Consider the following 24,025-nt stretch of genomic DNA (forward strand, 5'->3'; position numbering starts at 1 on the left):
ATAAGCAGTTTCCCTCTGTTTGGTTCTACAAGTCTAACAGATCCCAGTTAGATGCTAGGCAAAGATCATTGCTATCAGTTCCAGCAAAATAGTCAAGAATAACTTCTCCCAGTGTTTGGCAGGCCAATTCTTAAAAAAGAGAAATAGATAAAGAGAACAGACGGCACAGTGTGAGCCACGAGGGGTGAGGTTCACTGCCGCAGGAGGACAAACCAGTTTCCGTCTGGAGGGTGTGGACCTTCCAGCCCTACCCACCTGTCAGACTTGTCTCTGCATCAAACACTCAGCAGCACTCCATCACGCGTCACCTCACCTGCTTCTCCTCCACTCGCCGAGATTCTTCCCAAAAGAGAAGATGTCCACAAGCCAGGCGGAGAACACGCAGTCAGATGGGAAATCCTTTGAGCAGCTGAGACATGAATGTCTCATGAAGGGAGTCCTGTTTGAGGATCCAGATTTCCCTGCCAAGGACTCCTCTCTCTTCTTCAGCGAGAAAGTTCCTGTCCACATTGAATGGAAGAGGCCCACGGTATGTGAGCACTGAGCATTCTTATACTCAAAAGAGCTCTTGAAATCTGTTAGATGCACATGTGCTGTTCATGAATTTCAAAATACTGAGTGACTTCAGTATGTTTCATCTAACGATTATCTGGTGATTTTTTCATACCCTTAAAAAGTGCATGTTTACTATTCAAATACATCTACATTAACTACACGAACTGCATGTCCACAGCCGTCCATGTGACTGCAAAGGCACTGAAGACATTAGACGACAAATTACTGAAATGATTCCATTCAAAAAGTGAAAGTTGATCAAAACTCTGTTTTTATTACTCTGAACCTAAACCAAGTCATGAAATACTTGTAGTTATAGCAGCAAAACCAGTTCTGCAGGTGAGCTGTGTAAATATAGCTGAGTGCAGCAGGCGTTTGTACCACTCTGAGCCAACTTTTCTGAAGTAAAAGTGGAGTGGGCTGGTTTGCAGCTGCTCCAACGGCGTGTGAGAGGTTTGCTTTTGCTGATAAACTTAATGTTGAGACATTTATGAGTTTTTGGCTTCAAACTATGTCATTTTTTGGGGTACTGTTTCTTATCGTACACTTCAGCTCCAAAATCTTTACCTGTTAACACGCCTACAGAGCTGACCCGATTTAAGCAACCTGTCGAACTCACAGCTCATGCTCGTTACAGTTACTACACATTTCTGTCCTGGGTGTGTGCTTTGTGTGCTGTGTATTTTGTGCGCACTGACTGGGATACCAGCCGATTAATATGTTTGGAATGTGAACACGCCTATCAAACACACCAGTCTCCCCTGTCATTTAAAAAATAAACCGACCAGTTTGTTTTCCTGTTTTGTGACCCTTCAACAGGAGATATGCAAAAACCCAAAGTTCATCTTAGATGGCGCAGACAGAACAGACATTTGCCAAGGACAGCTCGGTTGGTATTCAAGTTACTTAACTACTTTTAAATCTTGAATATTCACATATGTCACGGTTTTATTAATGTGGCACTTGTTTATTTCCACAGGGGACTGCTGGCTCCTGGCAGCCGTTGCTTCGTTGACTATGAAAAAAGAAGCCCTGGCCCGAGTTGTCCCACCTGACCAGGAATTTAATCAGAGATATGCTGGTATCTTTCACTTCCAGGTAGGATTCTCTGATCATAATAACAGACTGTACAAAGATGTTTACACACTGCAGTATTTCCTGGAATAAGCAAACACATAAGGGATAAAAAGAACCAGGATGACAGCACGTTTAAAGAAGCGTCATGCATTTGAATGTTCTTTTAAAAATTGTTGTTTCAGCGACTCCAGAACTTGCAACAAAAGGCCGATGACATTAAAAGAACGCCAGAAAACATAAAGTTAAACACTTTTTGACTGGTTGATCATTTGGCAAAATGTTCAGTCAATAATGTGTTAAAACACAGCCTGTAGTGTATTTGCAGTACATTTTAAGCAGGCGGGTGTATTGGAAAAAAGATGCAGTGCCCAACCCGTTCAAAAGAATGGGTTCCACCATGTTCCTCCAGATGTCTTTTTTCAGTACCGTTACTCTTCAAGCCTTTTGTTGCCTCAGTCCCAACCCCAACAGTCAGATGCAAAACGAGCTCATATTATTCATGAAAGAGTAAAATGTTTATGTCTTTTTTACATTTTATACTGTGTTGCAAGCAAAAAACACATTTCAGTCAAACAGAAACAGATTTACAAGTGAGATTATTTTAAGTAATCACACATTGTCTTCACTTTGTGTGAAGTCGGTGCAGGCAGTAAACTCACCGGTTCCTCTGTTAGTTACACTGTAACATGTTCTCTGATGGTCCCTCAGTTCTGGAACCACAACAAATGGCTCGATGTGGTTGTGGACGACAGACTGCCAACAGTGAGAAATCAACTCATCATGCTCCACTCGGCCTCCAGCAACGAGTTCTGGAGTGCGCTGCTGGAGAAAGCCTACGCCAAGTAACATCACTTACTTCCTCTTAATATTTTATCTTTCCATTCGTCTTGTCACATGCATGTTAAACATGTGACAAGAGGTTATTTAAAGAAACATTGTATAAATACAATTATATATAATTATATGCACTGAAACAGTAGGACATTTTTTTCTCTCGTTTATTTTAGATTGAACGGCAGCTATGAATCCCTGAAGGGTGGCAGCACAATGGAGGCCATGGAGGATTTTACTGGTGGCGTGGGTGAAATGTATGAGACCAAGGCTGCTCCAGGAGACCTGTTCAATATCATGAAGAAAGCCCTGGACCGAGGCTCAATGATGGGATGCTCTATTGATGTAAAATAAACAATCTAATTTTAAATTTTTGCCCACGAGGTTTACCCAACATATCAGCTCAGTTGCTGTGTTTTAACTCTCTCTGCATGCTTTGGTTTTCTTCAGATCACTAGCTCTGCAGAGTCAGAGGCCAAGACTTCCACAGGCCTGGTGAAAGGACATGCATACTCCATCACAGGTGTAGAAGAGGTAAAAGTCTCAGTAACAGTCTCAGCAGCAGATGTAAGAATAATGAGGGGAAGCCACTTGTTGCTGAATAATCGTAATTAGAAGTTTACAGACTCAGGTAATTGTAATACTTGTTAAAAGATGCAACTGTACATCTGTAAATATGAAACTTCGATCTTTAAAAAGTGACCTTAAACACAATGGCTTAAAAAAATAAAATAAAAACAACAACTAAAATCCTACAAAGACACATTAATTACATTTAAGTTTAAATCTAAATAAAAAGCCAGACTTAAAAACGGTAGAACATATACTTTTCAACAATGTAGTCACAGAATATTGTTTTTGGATTTTTAGGTGAATGCCAGAGGTCAGAAGGTGAAGTTGGTCCGGATTAGAAACCCCTGGGGACAGGTTGAGTGGAACGGTGCCTGGAGTGATAAGTAAGAATAAAGAAAACTTTATTTTGACCTTGAAACTACACATATTGTCTAAAGTTCATTCTTCCACGTGAAAAGCAGGTCTCCTTGAAGAGTCTGTGCGTGAGAGTCGTCCTCGTAGTTTATCTCTAGTCTATAGTCAAACCATATATTTGTTACTTTGAATACGGTTCACAGTCCGACCGCTGCAGCCTATTATTGAACAGTAAAAAAAAGTTGTGTCTATATGCAGATGTTTTACATGTTTGGTTTCTGTTTTCATATTCATTCAGTCCTTCTGTGTTCCAAGTTATGCAATCATCATTGACTTGGCCACCAAAAAGCGGTAATTACCCCTGAGACGCTCAGGTGCCAAAGGGCCATTGGAAGCTCTTAAGACTAGTTGTAGCAGGAAGAGAACAGACATAATAATATTATTCAAATATCTGAAACTTTCCCAGATTTCACATTTAGACAATTTCAGTAACTCCACGTTTGATCTTCAACAGATTTAAGGGAAAATAATTGTCCGAAGAAAATTGAATAGTTTTCATTTTGATTGTGGGACTTTTTCTCTGATTAACGTTGTAACAGATCCTCTGTTTTTTTTCAGTTCCAGAGAGTGGGATTATATCGACAGTGCAGAAAAAAATCGCATAATGCAGAATTCAGCAGATGATGGTGAATTCTGGTGAGTCCACATAATACATTTCAAACTACAGATTAAGATGTGTAGTATGCTTAGCAGTCTCCAAATTGTTCTTCACATTGTCGTGTAATATTTTTGCATATGTAGTATATGAATGTAGCAGTGGAATGAAACAAAATGGCAAAAATGAACTGCCATAGATTTTCATGTTTCTCTGACTTGGACAAAATAGTAAATTAACGTAAATGAGTTTCAGGCATTGTTGACAAACTTCAGCCAGGCTTTTTTTTAAACTATAAAATTTCACACTCTTGTGCAATAGTTAGCACTATTACTTCACAGCAAGAATGTTTTTGGCTCAAATCCCGGTTGCCGCCTCGCTGTATCAAGTTTACCTGTTCTTAGGCTGAGCCAGCTAATCTCTGCCGATTCCAGCTATCAGCTACAGACTTTGTTGTCGCCCAGTTAAAGAGTCCGTGGTCCTAACTTTAAGCCTTGCTAATGATTAGATGGATGAATTTTTCCAAAATTCACACACAGTACAGCTGTGCTAGTTTAGGAGTGACAATGTTGTTGCTGTTTGCAACTCCAGGATGGAATTTGAGGACTTCAAGAGGAACTATGACAAAGTGGAGATTTGCAACATGAGTCCTGACTCCCTGACTGAGGACACAAAACATCAGTGGGCAGTCAATGTGTTTGAGGGAAACTGGATTCGGGGTTCCACTGCTGGAGGCTGCAGGAACTACATTGGTGAGATCAATACATCTACAAATCAAAAATTTTCAGACAAACAAATTCAGCAAAGCGTCAGGCATACTTAGAGATTTCATTGGATTTTCCTTTTTTGGTATTTATATTTTGACATGAACTGGTTTAAATGCAGGATTCAGTTGGCATTTCTATCTCAAACTGCTCTCTCAAAAAGTTCTACATTTCTAATCTGCAGACACATTTTGGACCAACCCTCAGTTCAAGCTTTTGCTGAACGATGCTGATGGTGATAATACTTGCAGTGTGGTCATCGCGCTGATGCAAAAGAACAGACGAAAACTGCGAAAAGAAGGCCTGGACCTGGAGACCATTGGCTTTGCTGTGTATGAGGTCTGGAAAAACACTGTAGACTGTGCACTTTAACCATTTTTTATGTTATCATAAATAGCATGGGGCGTAGTGCTGGTCCTTGCAGAACACATTTACTAGCCCCTTTCTGAAAGACTGAGTCTTGGCATTAGTTTAAAGGAGCCATAAACTGAGTCAAAGAAACAGATATTTGTAGATGAGCAATAATATTAGCAAAAACTTCAGACTTTTTTCTGCACATGTTAAATATTACAGTAATGTATTTCTTCTGTCCAATATAAATGTGTTTAAGCATTTCATATCTCTTCACAAGAAGATAGAGTTACGAGACAATGAAGAGAAGGCACAGCCTTAAAAATGCACCAGAAATGACCATTCGGACACAAACTCACTGGATGAGCACCATCTGCTAAAGAAGTTCTTAGTGATAAAAAGTTTGGGGACATTGGTAAAACGGATGTGTCTTTTTTATTAGTGATATAGTTTCTTTGCATTTCAAAATATGTTATATTTTTAAAAGGTCAGCCTTGCACTTCTGTCTCGCTCCTTCGTATTTACTTACTTTCTTCTTTTGTTACAAATTTACTTACAAATTTAATTTAATGTCTTTTCTCCCGATTTGTTCAGGCTCCAGAGGGCGAGGACCATGTGGGGAAAGACTTCTTCCGTTACAATGGATCCAAGGCACGCAGCAGAACCTACATCAACATGCGGGAGGTGGCAGAACGCTTCACGCTGCCTCCTGGAAACTACCTGCTGGTTCCCACCACTTTCCAGCCCCACCACGAGGCTGACTTTCTTATTCGTGTCTTCTCTGAGACAAAGGCTGAAGCTTTGTGAGTGTGCAGCTCTGGTTCTGGAGCGAAACTAAAAGAGCAAACAAAAAGTTAAAGCAATATCAAACCTAAAGAAAACGTTTGGGTATCAAGGAATAGTTATTTAATAACCTGATTAAACAAAATTTGGGGGGTTTCATTTCATTTCAACCCTTACACTAACTGTTACACTATGCCTTTTCTTCACAGAGAGATGGGAAGCAAAGTTGATGCCGACCTGCCAGACGTAAGTAGATAACCAGAAGCCCAATTACCTGTTCAGTCAATCAAGCAGCTGAATGTGTTTATACTGAGCCTGTGTTGTTTCCATCAGCCACCCATGCCCAGCCCTCCAGAGGAGGAGACAAAGGAGGAGAAAGGCCTCAGAAGGCTGTTTGAACAGCTGGCTGGCTCGGTAAGAAAAGCATCTTCGGCTTTGGGGTAACAGTGTTTACAGCATCCTTCATTTGTACAGATGAGTAGTGTTTTTGTAAGAGCAAGTTTGTCTAGTTTGTACATTTTCAAATCAAGTTTCACCTTTTTACAATGAAAACTAATTAAATAAAAAAAAATTTGATATACAATTTTTATTCGTTTATCAAGAATAGCATAAAACAACACAACCAAACAGAGAAGAAGAAAGAAACCCCCCCCCCCCCAAAAAAAACACCCCAAAAAAAAAAACACATCCACACAGACACACAAAAAAACACATTTTCACTCAATTACCCACAGATATAGAAAGAGAAAAAGATAAACTCCAAGAATGAATTGTCCTTTACACTTGCTTCCTATTTAACTGAGAACATCTTAATCGCAACCCCCCCCCCCCCCCCTCTCAACAGTTGGGACAAATCATTTGGCAAATAAGAAAGCAAAGGGGACCAAACATTGAGAAAGAGACCCTCATTTCCTCCTAAAATAGCAGCAGGAATAACTTTAAATAATTCTCTGTACCACAACGTCACAGAGGGAGGTTTGTCCTTAACCCAATTAATGAGAATACATTTCCTAGCTACCAGCAATAGTTTGTGACATAATTTGCGCTGCAAGTGATTCAATGTTAATTGTTTTGAGGGTAGGCCAAGAAGAAAGTACCCGGGGTCCCTTTGAATCAGGTTGTTAAAAATATTACTTAGTTCTTGAGAAATGAAGCTCCAAAATCTTTTGATTAATTTACATTCCCAAAAGTAATGAAAAAAAGTGCCAGTTTCTTTTTGACATTTACTACAAAGATGGGAAATATGAGGTGCAATCTTATGCAAGACATTAGGAGCTATATAAAGGCGATGTATGATTTTGTATTGGGTTTATCGCAAGCGGTTAATTAAATAATTAAAGTGCTTCAAGTTGTTATGATTCCACAAATATTTTTACCATTTCTGGAATTTTGAAATGAAATTTTGAGCCTTCGTTGTTTTAGTTTTACAGTACACTAAGTGCACAGCTGTTGTGAAAAAATACCCACAATAAACAATATGCGTAGCTCCAAACCACAATTAAAGGCCAGCTGCTTAAAAAGAAAGAAGAATAATGATGATTTTTCTGCAGTATGAATGTTGCAGAAAAACAACAAAAAACCTAAATTATAACAATTTTATGAGCTTTACTTGATTTATTTATCAACATCTATTTTTAATGAAAAAATTACATATTAAGATAACAATATAAACATACTGGAAAAGAGCTGGTTATATTCGTGACAAGAAGCTCAGATCTGCAAATGATGATTATTTCTGTTTCTGCATCCATCATGGTATTCATTCATTCATTTATTTATTTATTTTTTGCAATTTTCTTTAGTCAGAATTCACTGATCTCTTCCACTTTGTAATTTTTACAGGATCAGGCCATTTCTGTCAGAGAGCTTCAGGAGATGCTGAATGGTGTTCTCAGCAGAAGTAAGTGAATGAAAGTTTCTGCTTTTTGTTTACTTTTCAGTCCATTTTCTGCATTTCATGCAGTCATCATATCTCCTGCAATTAAGTTCTACATGTGTGATGTTTGCAGCTTAACTTCTTCGCCTGATATTTGTTAAAAGTCAGACGTACAGGTAATTTCTCCTAGAATGTGTGTCACAGTCCGCGGATGCAGACTGTATGGAGATGAGGTGTGGACCCAAAAGCAGACGCGTGGAACAGAACTTCATTTTAACAGATAGTCATTTAATAGGGCCGGTAGAAAAACACAAAACAAAGGGCAAAGAAAGTTAACATTAAACATGAAAACACACTGAACTTGAAACCTAGACTTGAGATGCATCGATTCCTGGAACACAAGACATAAAAAACCAACACATGGGGAACACAGCTGATACAAATGAACATGATGCCACAGGGGAAGCAAAACTAAACACACTGAACATGGAACATGAGACTATCAAAATAAAACAGGAAACATAGAGACTAAGCGTGTGGACTTGACATGGGGACAGAGAAGTAGAAGCAGGAGGCGAGACACAGACATAAGTGAGGAGCAAATCCAGAGCATATGACAGCTATGGACAACACACATGAACGCACCTGGCAGACAGGGAGACATGTAACGAAACACAAGGAGGGAAACATGTAAACAGGAAGGGGAGACAAAGACATAACCAAGGAAACATCCGTAGAGAACATGACAGGAGACACAGGGATGAGACAGTGACAGGAAAAGAGAAATATTACATAAATATTAAACAGAGCAGACCAGGACTTATTCAATACTAAATAGGAAACTAAAGCATTATAATACAAAGAAATCACAAAACACCATAAACTCAAAAGGCTGTGTCAAATGACCCAGAACCATGACCATGTGAAGCTAATACTAAGAGTTTTTTATTTAAGAAAAGCAAGCAGAAAAAGCCAATTTCCTTCCTACAGATTGTTTTAGGGCGATATCTAAAGGAGAGGTTGATCAGCCTACATTTGATTTTTCCAACACAAGAATCAAAGTGTCACAAGTAAGATTACATACTGTGGCAAAAATAAATAGCTTTTATGTTGTTGTTAGGTTTTAGTGGCTTAATAGCAACTAAAAAACTTTCAAAAACAACACAATAACAAGCCACACTGTTGTAAATATGTTAAACATCATTTGAAGACTGAACTAAATACATTTAAAACACCTGAGGTCAGTATCACATAGCAAAATACTTTATCTTTTGTGTAGTGTATACATTTTCTCCTCACATCTTGATGCCTTATATTAATGGTCAGAGATGATTCATAAACTTCGGATTTTGTGTTGCATTATTACATGTAGCCATGCTTTTTGCATCACTACCACTTTAATCCTTTATCTTCAGGAAAAGAGATCAAATTTGATGGCCTGAGTCTCAGCACCTGTCACAGTATCATCAATCTTATGGATGTATCCTTTCAAGTTACTGACTCATTCTATGCTTGTCATTGTGTTACATAAGTTGTCGCATTAAGCCATGCGTACTTTGTTTGCCCTAATGGGTGCTTTACTAAAATAGTGATACTTATGCCAGCATGTCCATATTCCATCACAAGACAAAGTTATCGAATATTTTTTGTTGATATTTTGTGTGTGTTTGTTTATATGTGATAGAAAGAAGGTTTTGTTGGTAAGCTATTTTCCACAATGCTTCTTAGGTTTTTTCTTGACACAGTAAACCAGGTGGACAACACGGGAAAGATAGAGTTCCAAGAGTTTAAGGTCTTCTGGGAAAAATTGAAGAAGTGGATTGTAGGTGTTGATTTATCTTGAAAAACTGTAAATGAAATGTTGGAGGAGCACTTTTCTTTGTTGCTCAGACTATTAACCACAAACGTCCGTTGCTACAGATGCTCTTTCTATCCTTTGACACGGACCGGTCAGGAAAGATGTCATCTTATGAGCTTCGTGGCGCTCTCAAAGCCGCAGGTGAGAGTTCCCAAGCCCGTCTTTCTCTCTCTCTCTCACCTGATGGACCTGTAGTGTTTACCAGAGGGAAGGGAAAAAACGAGTGTCGAGGGTGTGAGTGGTCCTTATTGATGATACTGGCTTTCTGCTGAAATCTGCCAGTGTAAATATCTCTGAGGGAGATTAGTGACGTGCCAGTTAAATGTGTTCAGCTTTTCAAGACGATTCAAGACACATTAATCGTGTGTATACATGTATGTATAAAACTCTGTTTGACGAATTCAGTTTTCACCTGTTAGTTTCTGTGACTGAACAAACCTTTGTCCTATTTTAATACTCATTGAATTTGCACTTCAAATAAAGTTGTTTCATAAGATGTACATGTAATATCACCAGCTACATTTCCTGTAACTATCATTTATAATAATATTATTAAAAATGTTAGTAGATATAGTATAGCAGTATATTTTTAGTGTGTTCTTAATCAAAGCAGTAATCATAACACTGCAAACATTACAATAATGATTTTAATGAATATTAACACTACATCTAATAAGAATGCCTGTCCTGAGTCTCTGGTAAGTTGAGTCTAAATCTTTTTTATCTGAACATCAAAGTTTCATAGATAACTGCTGCTTTTCCACCAATGCAGGCATGCAACTGAACAACCCGCTCCTGCAGCTGGTGGGGCTGAGGTTTGCTGACGAGAACTACGAAATTGACTTTGATGACTACCTCACCTGCATTGTCCGTCTGGAGAACATGTTCAGTATGTACAAAACACTATGTTAAAAGATCGCTTTACATTTTGGGAAACAAGGATCACAATAAGTACAAAAATACATAAAGATCAGAGAGAAGACTTCTTGCTGTGTTTTTTTATCCAGGAGTTTTCCAGGCTCTGGACAAATTCAACAGGGGACGAGTGCAAATGAACATCATGCAGGTAAACACAAACACGCCAAACGTGAATCCTGAGTTCTTTTCTACTGTATCTTCTACTGTACTGTACCTCACATACCTGATGCGTCTGTTTATCCAGGTCCGTGACAGTCAGGCTGTCAGACATTTTATGCTTCCTTTATCTCCCAATAACTAACCAGATTTAGGATGCAGCATTCACAGCCTTCATGCTTTTGCCGGTCGTGTGAACATTGACTACAATTTTTCCTCTTTGCCTCACAGTTCCTGATGTTGTCGATGAACGTATGAGGAGGAACTGAAACGGATACCAGCGGAGGAACAAAACGCAGCAGATCATCTTTAAGAGCAATGTTGTGAATATTAAACTTCGCCATGATTCAGATTCTGTGCTATTATTATTATTTGAAATGTAATGTGAAAACACTGTCTGAGCTCAAATGTTTTTGAATGGGAGTGGTTTATAATTTTGGTCATGGGTCCATCTGTAGGTATTCACTGCCTCTGACATGGTACGAGTCTGTGAGCTCAAATGTAGGACTTTAACAGCTGGGTCTGTAAAGCAGCCAAGTGCACGAGAGTGTTTGCCTGGCAAGTCTGCATCAATCTCACACTCGTCTAGTCGAATTCTGCTTGTGCAAATCAGTCTGACTTTTAGTAGTTTTGAGAAAACTAAAAAATTAAAGGAGCAACTGATCCTCTTACACTCACTTTCAAGGCAATCACGTGAAGTTGTCTTGACTAACAACTTCACTTCACTGTGGCAGCAACATGAGTGCCTTTATACATGCGTCCTGTTTTTGTTTACATAAAAAAACTCAAATTTACTGTCAATTCCCTTTTGCTGTGACACCGAAGAAATCTTAAAAATGTGAGGATTTTTTAAGGCCCTTTTTCTGTTAGCTGATTGCATCTTATCTTAATTATGATAAAAAGTGAAAAAGGCTAACTGCAGCTATTAATGAATGAACCTGTCTGTGCCTAAACTTGAAAATTAGCTGTTACAGGAAGGCCATCACTGGGTTCCACCCCTGAAAAAATGTAATGAATCAGATCGGTTCACATCAGCAGAATGTAATTTGCACATGAATGACTTCACGGATAGCAAAAGCAGAAACTTGCATTTGCAGCATGCTTTGTCATAGTGCTTGAACTAAATTTTGTTGACTTAAGCTTTTGGACAAAGTATTGGTTTATTTTCTGTTGGTTTATTGCTCCCTGCTTGAGTGGGAATCATTTTAAAATAAAACTTGGTTTTTGTGTTTTCTCTTTCATGAATTTCTTTGGAGGACTACTCAAGCCAGATTTTGGGCCTACTTGTTTTTGTGGACTTGTTGCATTAGTAATTTGATAAAATAGATTTATACAAATAGCTGTTGATATTTAGTGCAGGATTACGTGGCAAGCTTGTTCTATGACGTCACATGGAAAACTACAATTAAACATACACACTGATCATTTAGTTTTCAAATTAAAACATTCCAACATTTTATTCAGGACACAAAATGTGCTTGTTTTTTACTTTAACACTGAAGAGAGAACCACCAAACTGATCAATATAATAAAGACTTAATACAAGAAAATCACTGTAAAAAATGCCTGGAGTGTAAATTGGGTAGAGATAAGTTTTGAAAGACAAAAATTGCTGATTGACAACCAGTAATGTTTAACATAAGACATGGAAAAATATCAGAGTGATCTAAAACAAAAATGTTTGCACTGCGATTCTTGTATCAAAACAATTTCCGGGGAAGTGGAATATCACCTCCTGGTGCACAGAGACTGGATCTAGCCAAGGTTTCTCTGTCTTTTCTTAAAGACACCAAACAAAAAAGAAAACTGCAAAACACTCCGTGCTCTGTGATGTTAAGTGCTTACATGAGACATTTTCTTTTTTTTCTACTAAAAAGTAGACATTACTTCTTTTGTGTGAGATATTGTGACAGTGGAGTGACAGCTTTCAGTTCTTGTGTTGTTTGGATTCTTTCGCAACGACTCAAACTGTACGTGTAGAACTGAATGAAGGTGTGGTCACACCAACCAAACAGTCACTGAAATATGACTCAGCTGAAACACACACACACACACACATACAATAAAAAATATTACTTTATAGTATTAACTACAGTGGAGCTGTGGAGAATGCATACAATGTGTCTCATTCATGTTTCCTCAATAATTTTATACACAAGAAAGAAATAAAGAAATTTAAAGACATACTGAGGGCATATCTGTGCCTTCATTTGAAAATCAGCTGCTTTAGGAAGTCAGCAGTGGCATGAGGATGTATGGAAGTATGTGAGGATGGTGCAAGACATGTATGATGACAGCGAGACAGTAGAAGTGACCGCTAGGTTGGTAAGGGGATCTGTGCTGTGAGCTACTTCTTGTTTGCAGTGGTGATGAACAGGCTGACAGACGAGGTCAGGCAGCTTGACAACGATGTTTGACGGCTTTGTGATCTGTAGTGGAAAAGATGGAAGCATACCTGCGTATGTGAAAGTATGCGAGACAGAGTCGCAACCACACAAAGCAACAGACACTGAAGAAGAGAGTACAGGTAGAAAATAATGCCAAGGCTGACTGGTTACAGAAGGACAGCAGCAAGAGTGAAAAAGCAGGTTTACTTAACGGTAGTGAAACCTAATGTATGGTTTGGAGCCGAGGCAAGGTGGAGATTATTCAAATACTGAACAAAGGATGGAGCACAGCTCAGCCTCAAAACAGCTGAAAACCTGTTCATCAATAGATATAGCCATCTTTTTTTTTAAAAAAGTTCTTTATAAATTGGTTTGTCCTGCGTTGCACTGAATTATTTAGTACATGAAAAAGCCTTTTGTATTTTAACATGAGAATTTAATAGTATTTGCTGAAACGAATTGTTCAACGATAACAGCATTTTTCTTTTCTTTTCTGTCTTTCTTTCTTTTTTTGCTTGTACGGTGGTTTCTCCAGAACAAGTGTTAATCATAATTGTTGATGTAAGTGCACTTAGAACGCCTGTCTGCACATTGTGTCCAGCAGATGTCACTGTGGAGACACGTGAAACTGTTTTGAAACTTCGAACGTTTCAGTGTATCATAAAAACTTCCTTTGCCCATCACTAACACATAATACGGTGTGGCGACCCCTAAAGGACCGAAAAATATTTTTGTTTTTCGGCACTATATAAATAAAGTTGCATGGGGAAAAAATTGTTGGAATATACTAACTCCATAATGTCGTGGAATTAAATTACACATACATGACACGCAGGAATCACGAATAATATTATAAATATAAACATAGTTTTAAATATTTTACAACATTATTTATTTTTTGTGGGAAAGAAAACCTCATCGTAGCATATCAATGCTTTCATATCGATGCCTATAACCCCCTTAGTCTTGCTAATGGTTCTTTCCAGTAATGGTAGCATCAGCGTGGTGAAGGTGAAGGCAGCGTGTATAAACAACGGAGAAGGAGTGAGCACTTAAACGGTTACATGTTGTAACAGCTACCCGTGAATCGAGATTTGAAGACCTTTTCGCTTGACCCGTCGGAAAACAGGAGAGACTCTATAACACAATGGTAAGATATTGCCAGGCTACGGCAGCTAATGTTGTTAGCTAACAGTGGCTAACGTGCCAATTCCCCAAGAAACTGGTAAAAAAAATTGGTGAGCGAGAGGTTGTGATAGCTTTATAATTAGAAGTAGACATTGAAAACTTAAAAGTAAGTTAAATGAAAAGTGTCTTGTTAATCCTATTCATGTGAGCTAGAGAGTTTACCCATGAACTCAAATGATCTCAAAGAGTCTCTAAAATCATTGTCAGCGTTTGTTGTGCCCTGCTCAAACAGTTGGACGTAAGTAGTAAAGTGGCATCTCACACAGCATTAGCAACTACATTACAAAACGAAGTTGTTATAGGTGTTTACTATAGCAGGATTAAAAACTTAACGTAGGTAGGTAGGTGGGGGGAAACATATTAGTTGACTGAAGTAAAAACTATTCTTTAAAACAAACAAAGGAAATGGCTTAAGTTTTGATTTTTGACAATTTAACCAAGTTTGCCATGGCGTCAGCCATAAGGAATCCGTGTTACGTTTGCTTATTGAGAACACTATTGCGTGACGATCCCCACGGTGTTGTATTTGTATTGTAATACAGTACTGAGCATTGAATCAGCTCTAGTTTATTTATATTTTGTTTCCAATCAGCCAGACTTTGTTGTATTGTTGAAAGTGGTCTTGAGTAATGCGCATTTAGGCTTTCAGAAGTCTTTCAAAGTTTCTCTCTGGCTTATTTTCTGTTTCTTTCAGCCCCATCGAAAGAAGAAGGCATTTATTGACAAGAAGAAGGCTGTGACCTTTCACCTCGTCCACAGGAGTCAAAAGGACCCTCTGGCTGCAGATGAGAAAGCGCCACAGCATGTCCTCTTGCCTGCCACAAAGGTACAACCTTGCTGTTCTGATCATAAGTCTTTTTACTCATGTTCACAGGATGTGTGTTTAATGATTTTATAGCTGATTTTAGCTTTTGTTGGTTTTTAAGAACCCTAAAGGGGGTTAAACTGTTCAGGACTTCACAATGAAAAAGGAATCAGCAAAGTCATTTGTCATAATTAGAGTTGTTATTTCTTCTTCTGTATTTGTCCAATCACGTTCTTCTGCTCTGATTTCCTTTGGTCAAACTAAAGGGGCTACAACCCGGTGGCTAATATTTCACTTCATTTCAGAAATGCCGCGTTAATGTGATGCTGTGATCATGTGTTTGTTGTTGCTTAGGTGGAAACGGAGAAGAGGCGTGAGGAGCAGCGGAAATTTGGCGTATTCTTTGATGATGATTATAACTACCTTCAGCACCTGAAGGAGGCGTCGGGCCCATCTGAGCTGGTGTACTCTGACAGACAGCCTCTTTCCCTCCAAGGTGAAGAGGAGGAGAATGAGGGGGAAAAAACCGTGCACAAGGACAATCCTGTGAGTTGCCGTGAAACATTTTTAACAGACTTGTGCACTATCTAGTTACTCTGAGGAATTGATCTAAAATGATCCCTGTGTTGTTCAACGAGCAGGCCGCCTCCATCAACCTGCCTTCTTCAGTGTTCGCCTCAGAGTTTGAAGAGAAGGTGGGACTTTTGAACAAAGCTGCTCCCATTTCAGGTAAACAGCCCATCACTTAAATGTGTTTTAGGACCTTTATCAAGCTTCTAAAATAATAGTTATCTTAATAACTTGGATATAAATCATCATTAAATACTGTCTGAATGTTGTCGCTCAAGATTTGCCACACTAATTACTGTGTGACCCGATTTAGAAGATTTTTCTAAAACCAAACAAAACTGAAATTTTGCGTCTCATCAGCAGATTTGGGTCGTGCAGCAGAACAGCAGGTTTTAGAGCCGTGCTTGTCAAACATGCAAATTACAACACAATATGCAAAAATGAGTCATGTGGTGGGAGTCAGTTTGTGGTGTCTAGAGACGGGAATTGATAAGAATTTAGCGATTCCGATTCCATTATCGATATCTCTTATCGATTCTCGTTGGCTCCACTTTGAGAGTCGCCGCCATCTCTAAGCAACATATGAAAGACATTACATTCATGCAAATTAATTACATGTTGTCTGCTGTTTCCCCTCTTTGTTCTGGTCATTGATAAAAATAAAGTTCTAACACATGATACATGGAATACTTTAAGGTAATGCAGTATGTTACTTAATTACTCCCTGGAGAAAGACGGTCATTATACTACTCGTTACTTTACTTTTATTTTACTCTGTAAACTGATCTGAAACACACAGTCTCATAACTTCAGTTAACAGTAGAAACCTACAGGCTGCAGCTCCCACACACCAACACAAACCCCTCTCCGTGACCCGTTTCTGCTTCTGCAGTAAAGTGAGCACAGCGTAGAGCTCAATACATCGATATTTTGTTTCACTATAATAATATAAACATTTACATAAATATACTTTGTTTCATATTAAAGATAATGTGTTAATTCTAACATGTGATGCAACCTAAAGCCAACCTTCGGCTCCTGACGTCACAGTGAAACTGTCTTATACACTTTCCTCCAGGACCCCGGCTCGACATGGATCCGGACATTGTAGCTGCGCTCGACGATGACTTTGATTTTGAGAACCCCAACAACATCCTGGATGATGATTTCATCATCAGAGCAAACAGTGGGACTGGAGCTGTGGAGTAAGAATTTCAATAGTCAAAATTTTCTTTTTATTCCTCAAAGGTTATTTTTGTATCTTTTAAAAAACGAGATTATTCCAGATTTGTGATTCTAGACATTTAGAGACTTTTGTAAAGCCCGAATGAAACTGTAACTGCAAGGCTGATTTCTATGCCTAAAAATTCATTTTCGCTACAGCAACATTGTTTAAATGTGACTTTTGGTGCCTTAACTTTTATAACACAATCAGAAAAGTATTTTCTGATCACCTCTAAAACTTGAGCTGTATCTCAATTCATTTTGAATAAAACAGGAAGACAGAGACTCACTGTTCCTTACTGCTAAAACGCATTTTGTTCCAGGGCTCGCAAAATCGCTAGCCCAACGTCCCGGTGCTAGCGATATCTCCGGTCGGGCGACCAAAATCTATCTCAGCCCCGGGGCTGCAAAAATTCTGTCATATCCTGTTGTAATTGTTTGTATTTGTGTAACCTGTGATAGAGGAGACGGTCACGATGATGATGACGAGTGGGAGGACACAGATGAGGAAGGCGACTTTGACTCTGAAGGCGGTTTTTCCAGCAACGAGGACGCGGAAGGGGACGGCCGAGGTCGAGAGTTTCTGTTCATGGACGAGGAGACGAAGAGTCGCTTCACTGAGTACTCGCTGACTTCGTCTGTGATGAGGAGGAACGAGCAGCTCACCCTGCTGGACGACCGCTTTGAAAAGGTGAACATTTTTGCATTCGTATGGAGTCTTTTCTCTGTCAGGAACTCTCCCCATCTTCATGTAAAAGTACAGTGACAAATGAAGCACCTGAGATAAAACAGAGCTCACACTTCCTGTATGGTGCCGTTTCAGTTTTATGAACAATTTGATGATGTTGAGATCGGTCCGCTGGACAACGCTGAGCTGGAAGGGTTCATCGAACCAGACAGTGTTCGTCTGGATGAAGTCCTCAAAGACTACTTCAAACAGAAAGAGAAGGAGTGAGTGATATTTCATTCTTTTAGTGGTGTGGCTTTAAATGATCTATTTGATTACAGGGAGTGCAGAATTATTAGGCAAGTTGTATTTTTGAGGAATAATTTTATTATTGAACAACAACCATGTTCTCAATGAACCCAAAAAACTCATTAATATCAAAGCTGAATGTTTTTGGAAGTAGTTTTTAGTTTGTTTTTAGTTTGAGCTATTTTAGGGGGATATCTGTGTGTGCAGGTGACTATTACTGTGCATAATTATTAGGCAACTTAACAAAAAACAAATATATACCCATTTCAATTATTTATTCTTACCAGTGAAACCAATATAACATCTCCACATTCACAAATATACATTTCTGACATTCAAAAACCAAACAAAAACAAATCAGCGACCAATATAGCCACCTTTCTTTGCAAGGACACTCAAAAGCCTGCCATCCATGGATTCTGTCAGTGTTTTGATCTGTTCACCATCAACATTGCGTGCAGCAGCAACCACAGCCTCCCAGACACTGTTCAGAGAGGTGTACTGTTTTCCCTCCTTGTAAATCTCACATTTGATGATGGACCACAGGTTCTCAATGGGGTTCAGATCAGGTGAACAAGGAGGCCATGTCATTAGTTTTTCTTCTTTTATACCCTTTCTTGCCAGCCACGCTGTGGAGTACTTGGACGCGTGTGATGGAGCATTGTCCTGCATGAAAATCATGTTTTTCTTGAAGGATGCAGACTTCTTCCTGTACCACTGCTTGAAGAAGGTGTCTTCCAGAAACTGGCAGTAGGACTGGGAGTTGAGCTTGACTCCATCCTCAACCCGAAAAGGCCCCACAAGCTCATCTTTGATGATACCAGCCCAAACCAGTACTCCACCTCCACCTTGCTGCCGTCTGAGTGGGACTGGAGCTCTCTGCCCTTTACCAATCCAGCCACGGGCCCATCCATCTGGCCCATCAAGACTCACTCTCATTTCATCAGTCCATAAAACCTTAGAAAAACCAGTCTTGAGATATTTCTTGGCCCAGTCTTGACGTTTCAGCTTGTGTGTCTTGTTCAGTGGTGGTCGTCTTTCAGCCTTTCTTACCTTGGCCATGTCTCTGAGTATTGCACACCTTGTGCTTTTGGGCACTCCAGTGATGTTGCAGCTCTGAAATATGGCCAAACTGGTGGCAAGTGGCATCTTGGCAGCTGCACGCTTGACTTTTCTCAGTTCATGGGCAGTTATTTTGCGCCTTGGTTTTTCCACACGCTTCTTGCGACCCTGTTGACTATTTTGAATGAAACGCTTGATTGTTCGATGATCACGCTTCAGAAGCTTTGCAATTTTGAGACTGCTGCATCCCTCTGCAAGATATCTCACTATTTTTGACTTTTCTGAGCCTGTCAAGTCCTTCTTTTGACCCATTTTGCCAAAGGAAAGGAAGTTGCCTAATAATTATGCACACCTGATATAGGGTGTTGATGTCATTAGACCACACCCCTTCTCATTACAGAGATGCACATCACCTAATATGCTTAATTGGTAGTAGGCTTTCGAGCCTATACAGCTTGGAGTAAGACAACATGCATGAAGAGGATGATGTGGACAAAATACTCATTTGCCTAATAATTCTGCACTCCCTGTATTGTGTGTGGGGTTTTTCCCCTCTGTTTTGTGGATCAGGTTTCTGAGGCCGGAAGATTTAGGTCCGAAAGAGCTTCCTGTTGTGAGGGAGGAGGAGGAAGATGAGGATGAAGAAGAAGAGATGGAAACCGTTGTTGTTGAAGCTCCAGAAGAGAAGTGGGACTGTGAAACAATCATCAGTGAGTTTTTATATCATGTTATGTAAAGTTCTATTTTTATCTCATCACTGAGTTTTATTCTGAGCTCTTTTATTCATCCAAGTTTTTGACATTGTAAACAGATTTCTTGATCTGTGACATCGTTCGGGAGAACAAACAAACACATTCATCTTTCCAGAGATATTTAAATGCAGAATGTTACTGCGTAAAAGTCTTGAGCCCTCATTTCTTTGTATTTCACGTCCACTTTTTTAATGTAATTTTTCAAGTTCTCCTGATTCTCTGATGGTTTTTTCAAAGTGTTTCTTTAGTTTTTCATACATGAGCATTTTCATAGGAATGTCTTTTTTGTGTTTAGCCTCTGAACCCTTTATCACCCAGGTGATGCAATCCACCTGGACGTTTGGCTGTAAAGTGACAAAATCAATCTGTCTTCAGACAGCACTACCTTGTGAATGCTTTGTGCTACCATGACAAACCAAATATCCCTGTAAAGCTCAGCTTCTGTTCTTACTGACACGTTTCAATGTTGCCTGTAACAGAGTTACACTCATTTAAAAGGAGCTGTGAAATGGCCCTGCTGACGTGCCGGTGGTTTAAAAAAAAAAGAAAATTTAACACTGACCTGTGAAGCATTGAAGGCTATAAAATCCCTCTAACTGAAGGAATGAAATGACAAAACTGCTTCAGATGATCTCTTTAGGCATGTTGCCTCTTGCCTAAAGATATAATCACTACAAGCCTTTTCAAAGAAACAACTTCCCATTTCTTTAGCTGCATTTACAAAAATGCCATAGATAAGTTTGACAGGCATAAAATAATATTTATTGTACCGGCAGCGTGATTTTCAAAGCATTATCAGCCAAAACTTGGTATGACACAGTGTGGTGAGCAGTGCCTTTAATATGTTAAGGGAAAAGGACATGTGGACAACAAAGGCCTGAATGATGCATCTGGCTCCTATGTTGAAGCATCTAGTTTTTAGCCTCATTAGAACTGGATTCAGTGGAAGGATGGCTGTCAAAAAATGTGAAGAAAAGCCAAAGTACACAAGAACTGGACTGAAAATCAGTGGCAGGTCTTAATATGAGACCTTTGGCTCAGATCACTGGCAGGAGGTCTGAGATGGTACAACAGTGAGAATCTACAGACTTGTGCAAAATAGTATAAAACAATTATTTTGGAAGTCTTGCTGTATCCTTTATGGATGAGTGCAGCTCCAACAAACTGAGACTGTTGAGATTACTTTATGGTGTTGGTTTAATTTATTGTTCAGTAGTGGTGGGAAGTGTAAAATATCTTTATTCTACAGATGATCCATTTCTTTTCTCCTCCAGGTACATACTCCAACATGTATAACAGACCCAAAGTCATCGAAGAACCTCAAAAGGTAAAAAACAAAGACTGGATTTTGTTTTTACAAATGTTAAAGAATATAGCCATGCATGCTCGATCTTCCTGATTATTAAGTGGATTCGGTTCATCTGGACGTAGCGAGAAACGTTTAGTGGTCTCTCCACTGAAAACGCTTCGTCCAGAATCAGACCTTCAAAATTCTGAAAAACTCTTGAATCTATTTCATTTTAATCCTGTTGTTGTTGTCAGTAATGTGACTTATGAATCCATCCATTTGCTTCTGCTTATCCTTTTCAGGGTCGTAGGGGGTGCTGGAGCCTATCCCAGCTGTCTCGCTCTAAGACAGCTGGGATAGGCTCTTATAAAACGCTTAGAAAATGTGTCATTTTTTTAAGGTTTATTATTCATGTTTATTCACGTGTGGTCTGAATTGAATTGTCTCTCTCTTTAGCCAAAGCCGATCCGTGTTTCCAGTAAGACGGGCATCCCTCTAGATGTGCTCCCAGCCAGAGGCCTCACAGCCAAGCAGGCAGAGCGCATGACGAGAATTAACGACACAGACCTGCCTCGTGTCTCCGCTCAGCCTCGAAGCAAAGAGGAGAGCAAAGGAGAGAGGAAGGCCAGGAAACAGGCTATCAAGGAAGAACGTAAGGTGAGGAAGTCTGTCCCGGCCTCTGTTTAGAACCAAATGATGAAGTCACAGCACCTGTGACCTGACACGAGCAGGTCAGCGAGCTGTATCTGAAGTCACTGCTGTGACAGTGGATCAGAGACGACTCCTCTCAGCACCATCTAAAATCAGCTGTCTGTCTCCATCATCAGCACGAGTTAATTTTGACCTAGTCTCTCTGTACTGCTGAGCCCCAAATGTGGATTAGTACACTGCTGAAAATATTCTCCTTTTAACAGAATAAAATGACACTGACCAGCTGTTTTTTAGACCAAGTGTTTATGAAGTGTTTGTAAAAATTGAGAGCGAGGAGCCTGTTTGGGGAGACAGATTATTGAGGACCAAGTCAATGTTGGTTTTGTTCTTTTCTTGGAATTTGTTGACAGTCAGAATGACAAAGGTCTAATTCTTTAACCCAGCCTAAGATTAACGAGCTGAAGAAGTCATTGAAAGGAGTCTAATCCAAGTGCAAACTGGGGTAAATACTTTGGTATCCTGTGCTGACTAGGCTCAGTTATTTATTTATTTTAATGATGAAATATGTGATGTTACAAAGCCTTCCCACAGAAAGGAAGCTGTGATTATGCCATGAAGAGATTTGTAGAATATCAGTTTTACATTTTGATTCCTGATATTTTTGATTTTATTGTATTTTTTTTTTTTTTTCTTTAGGAAAGAAGAGTTGAAAAGAAAGCCAATAAAATGGCATTCAAGGAGGAAAAAGCCCGACAGGAGAAGCAGATGTTGAACCTGAGGACAAATGTTCAAGGCCTGAAGCTTTAGCAGCTGCCTGCCAGGCCTGTGCCGACACTGACTTTTCAACTGGTCACATGTTGCTCTTCACCTCAGTGGAGCTGCCAGAACAGGAAATCATGGCAAATGAGAGGTCTGAGGGGATGTTGGGAAGTATTGGTTTCCCCAAATCATCCAATTCATTCAGGAAAGAGCAAAAAATGTAAATTTCATCTCCAGTAATCCGGCTCAGGATATCGTGCTGTCGAAGGAATACTGAAGGACAGGCTGTCACGCTTCAGTCATGCCTGTCAAATATGAATTTTGCGCCTTTATTAAAAGTACTTTAATCCAGGTTTCTGAGATTCTTTCTGTAAGTCTTGTCATGCTGTACTTTTACCACAGGTGATAAGGTGGATGACTCAGTGGCTGATTCTGTGTTAATCATATCTAAGCAGCAATATTAATTTTATTATGGTTATTATCATCAATTTAAAAAAAACTCACTGTATATAATGTTTAACAGGTCTGCATTTTAGTTGTACACTTACTTTCTTATGGGCCTGTTTGTCTCATAGTGAATGAGACGCGTCCGGTCTGAAGAGCCGAGTTTGTACGAGTAGTTTCTGAGCATTTTTATGATTATAATTGTAGTAATTTGGTCACTATATGATGTTATGAAATAAGCTTACATTGATAAAGCTTATGTGTCTGTGCACAAACTTAAGATACACATTTAATAACATCTCTAAACTATTACTGTAAATACAAGATGTTTATCTTTTGTGCATTTCATAAACTTTACATTTTGTACTAATTCATTGGTGTTCACTGAAGGGCTGAGATATCAACACATTTAGCATATTTAAAAGAAAAAACAACATCAATACAATTGAATTAAACTGATTGCTACACAAGACTTAAGTCCTTCTGTGCTGTTGTAGATCCAACTAATCACCAGCAGGGGCTGATGAAGCTCTGTCGTTGAAACAGGAGAAAGTGCTGTCCTCCTCTTCAAACAGAGATGAGCTCTGACGCAGGCAGCTGGAGGCGGCCTGCCCATCAAGCAAAACAGGGATCAGCTCCAGCACAAATTTTACTAACATTGCTATGGCAACTTGTTTGCTAGCCACGTGTCTAAACTGAGCTGTGAGCAACAAATAAGGATAACGAGGTGGAGTACAAACAAGAACAATTTAGAGGGTCACTTTAAACACCTAACCTGCAACAATAAAGGAAACGCGCTTCTCTCCACGCTACGTTGATTTCACATCTTTACTGGTGGAATGTGAGATTGAGCCTGAAGTAAAGTTTTGTGAAGCACAAGCAGAGAAAAACAGGAAATTAAAAAAAGGCTCTTTGTAGATGTGTGTCTCTGCCTTCATACTTAAACAGAAAAATGACTAAAGTCAGGAGTTAAAGTGGGTATGGGGAAGAAAACAATCACTTAATTTAAGTTGCAGTAATTTCTATTGATTCTATTTCTACAGGGCCAGTGCAGGCTGTGATCAGCTGAGCTGTGCTGCTCTGACATCCAGATTTAATTGACTTCAACAGGATTAGAGCAGATCATGTATCATGCTGTCTTTATACATAAAGGCGACTGAATAATCAG

At 39.3% G+C, this 24,025-nt stretch overlaps 2 protein-coding genes across 2 annotated transcripts; both read left to right on the forward strand.

Moving 5' to 3' along the window:
• The first annotated feature begins 265 nt into the window (after positions 1–265).
• Positions 266–11,987, forward strand: capn9 (calpain 9). The gene is made up of 20 exons (XM_004562197.2): positions 266–529; positions 1,375–1,444; positions 1,535–1,653; positions 2,341–2,474; positions 2,640–2,808; positions 2,914–2,997; positions 3,334–3,419; positions 4,009–4,086; positions 4,637–4,797; positions 4,994–5,148; positions 5,755–5,963; positions 6,153–6,189; positions 6,277–6,357; positions 7,786–7,843; positions 9,235–9,299; positions 9,573–9,641; positions 9,740–9,818; positions 10,450–10,566; positions 10,685–10,743; positions 10,983–11,987. Exons 1-20 carry the CDS (start codon positions 356–358, stop codon positions 11,007–11,009), a joined length of 2,031 nt encoding a protein of 676 aa, XP_004562254.1. The 5' UTR covers positions 266–355; the 3' UTR covers positions 11,010–11,987.
• Positions 11,988–14,099: 2,112 nt separating this feature from the next.
• On the forward strand, positions 14,100–22,764 carry ltv1 (LTV1 ribosome biogenesis factor). Its single transcript, XM_014407270.4, has 11 exons — positions 14,100–14,288; positions 15,021–15,152; positions 15,486–15,677; positions 15,773–15,860; positions 16,780–16,906; positions 17,388–17,616; positions 17,749–17,876; positions 19,534–19,673; positions 20,990–21,042; positions 21,460–21,660; positions 22,351–22,764. Exons 1-11 carry the CDS (start codon positions 14,286–14,288, stop codon positions 22,459–22,461), a joined length of 1,404 nt encoding a protein of 467 aa, XP_014262756.1. The 5' UTR covers positions 14,100–14,285; the 3' UTR covers positions 22,462–22,764.
• The last annotated feature ends 1,261 nt before the right edge of the window (positions 22,765–24,025 follow it).

Source organism: Maylandia zebra, linkage group LG6, assembly GCF_041146795.1.
Source record: "Maylandia zebra isolate NMK-2024a linkage group LG6, Mzebra_GT3a, whole genome shotgun sequence".
Classification (NCBI taxonomy): Eukaryota; Metazoa; Chordata; class Actinopteri; order Cichliformes; family Cichlidae; genus Maylandia; species Maylandia zebra.

Excerpts from the sequence above, each read along its gene's own strand:
- capn9 (XM_004562197.2), top strand. The coding sequence starts at position 356 with ATGTCCACAAGCCAGGCGGAGAACACGCAGTCAGATGGGAAATCCTTT. Across the intron at positions 2,475-2,639 it reads CTGGAGAAAGCCTACGCCAA|ATTGAACGGCAGCTATGAAT; the intron begins GTAACATCACTT and ends CGTTTATTTTAG. Across the intron at positions 6,190-6,276 it reads TTGATGCCGACCTGCCAGAC|CCACCCATGCCCAGCCCTCC; the intron begins GTAAGTAGATAA and ends TGTTTCCATCAG.
- ltv1 (XM_014407270.4), top strand. Across the intron at positions 17,877-19,533 it reads TTCAAACAGAAAGAGAAGGA|GTTTCTGAGGCCGGAAGATT; the intron begins GTGAGTGATATT and ends TTTGTGGATCAG. Across the intron at positions 21,043-21,459 it reads TCATCGAAGAACCTCAAAAG|CCAAAGCCGATCCGTGTTTC; the intron begins GTAAAAAACAAA and ends CTCTCTCTTTAG.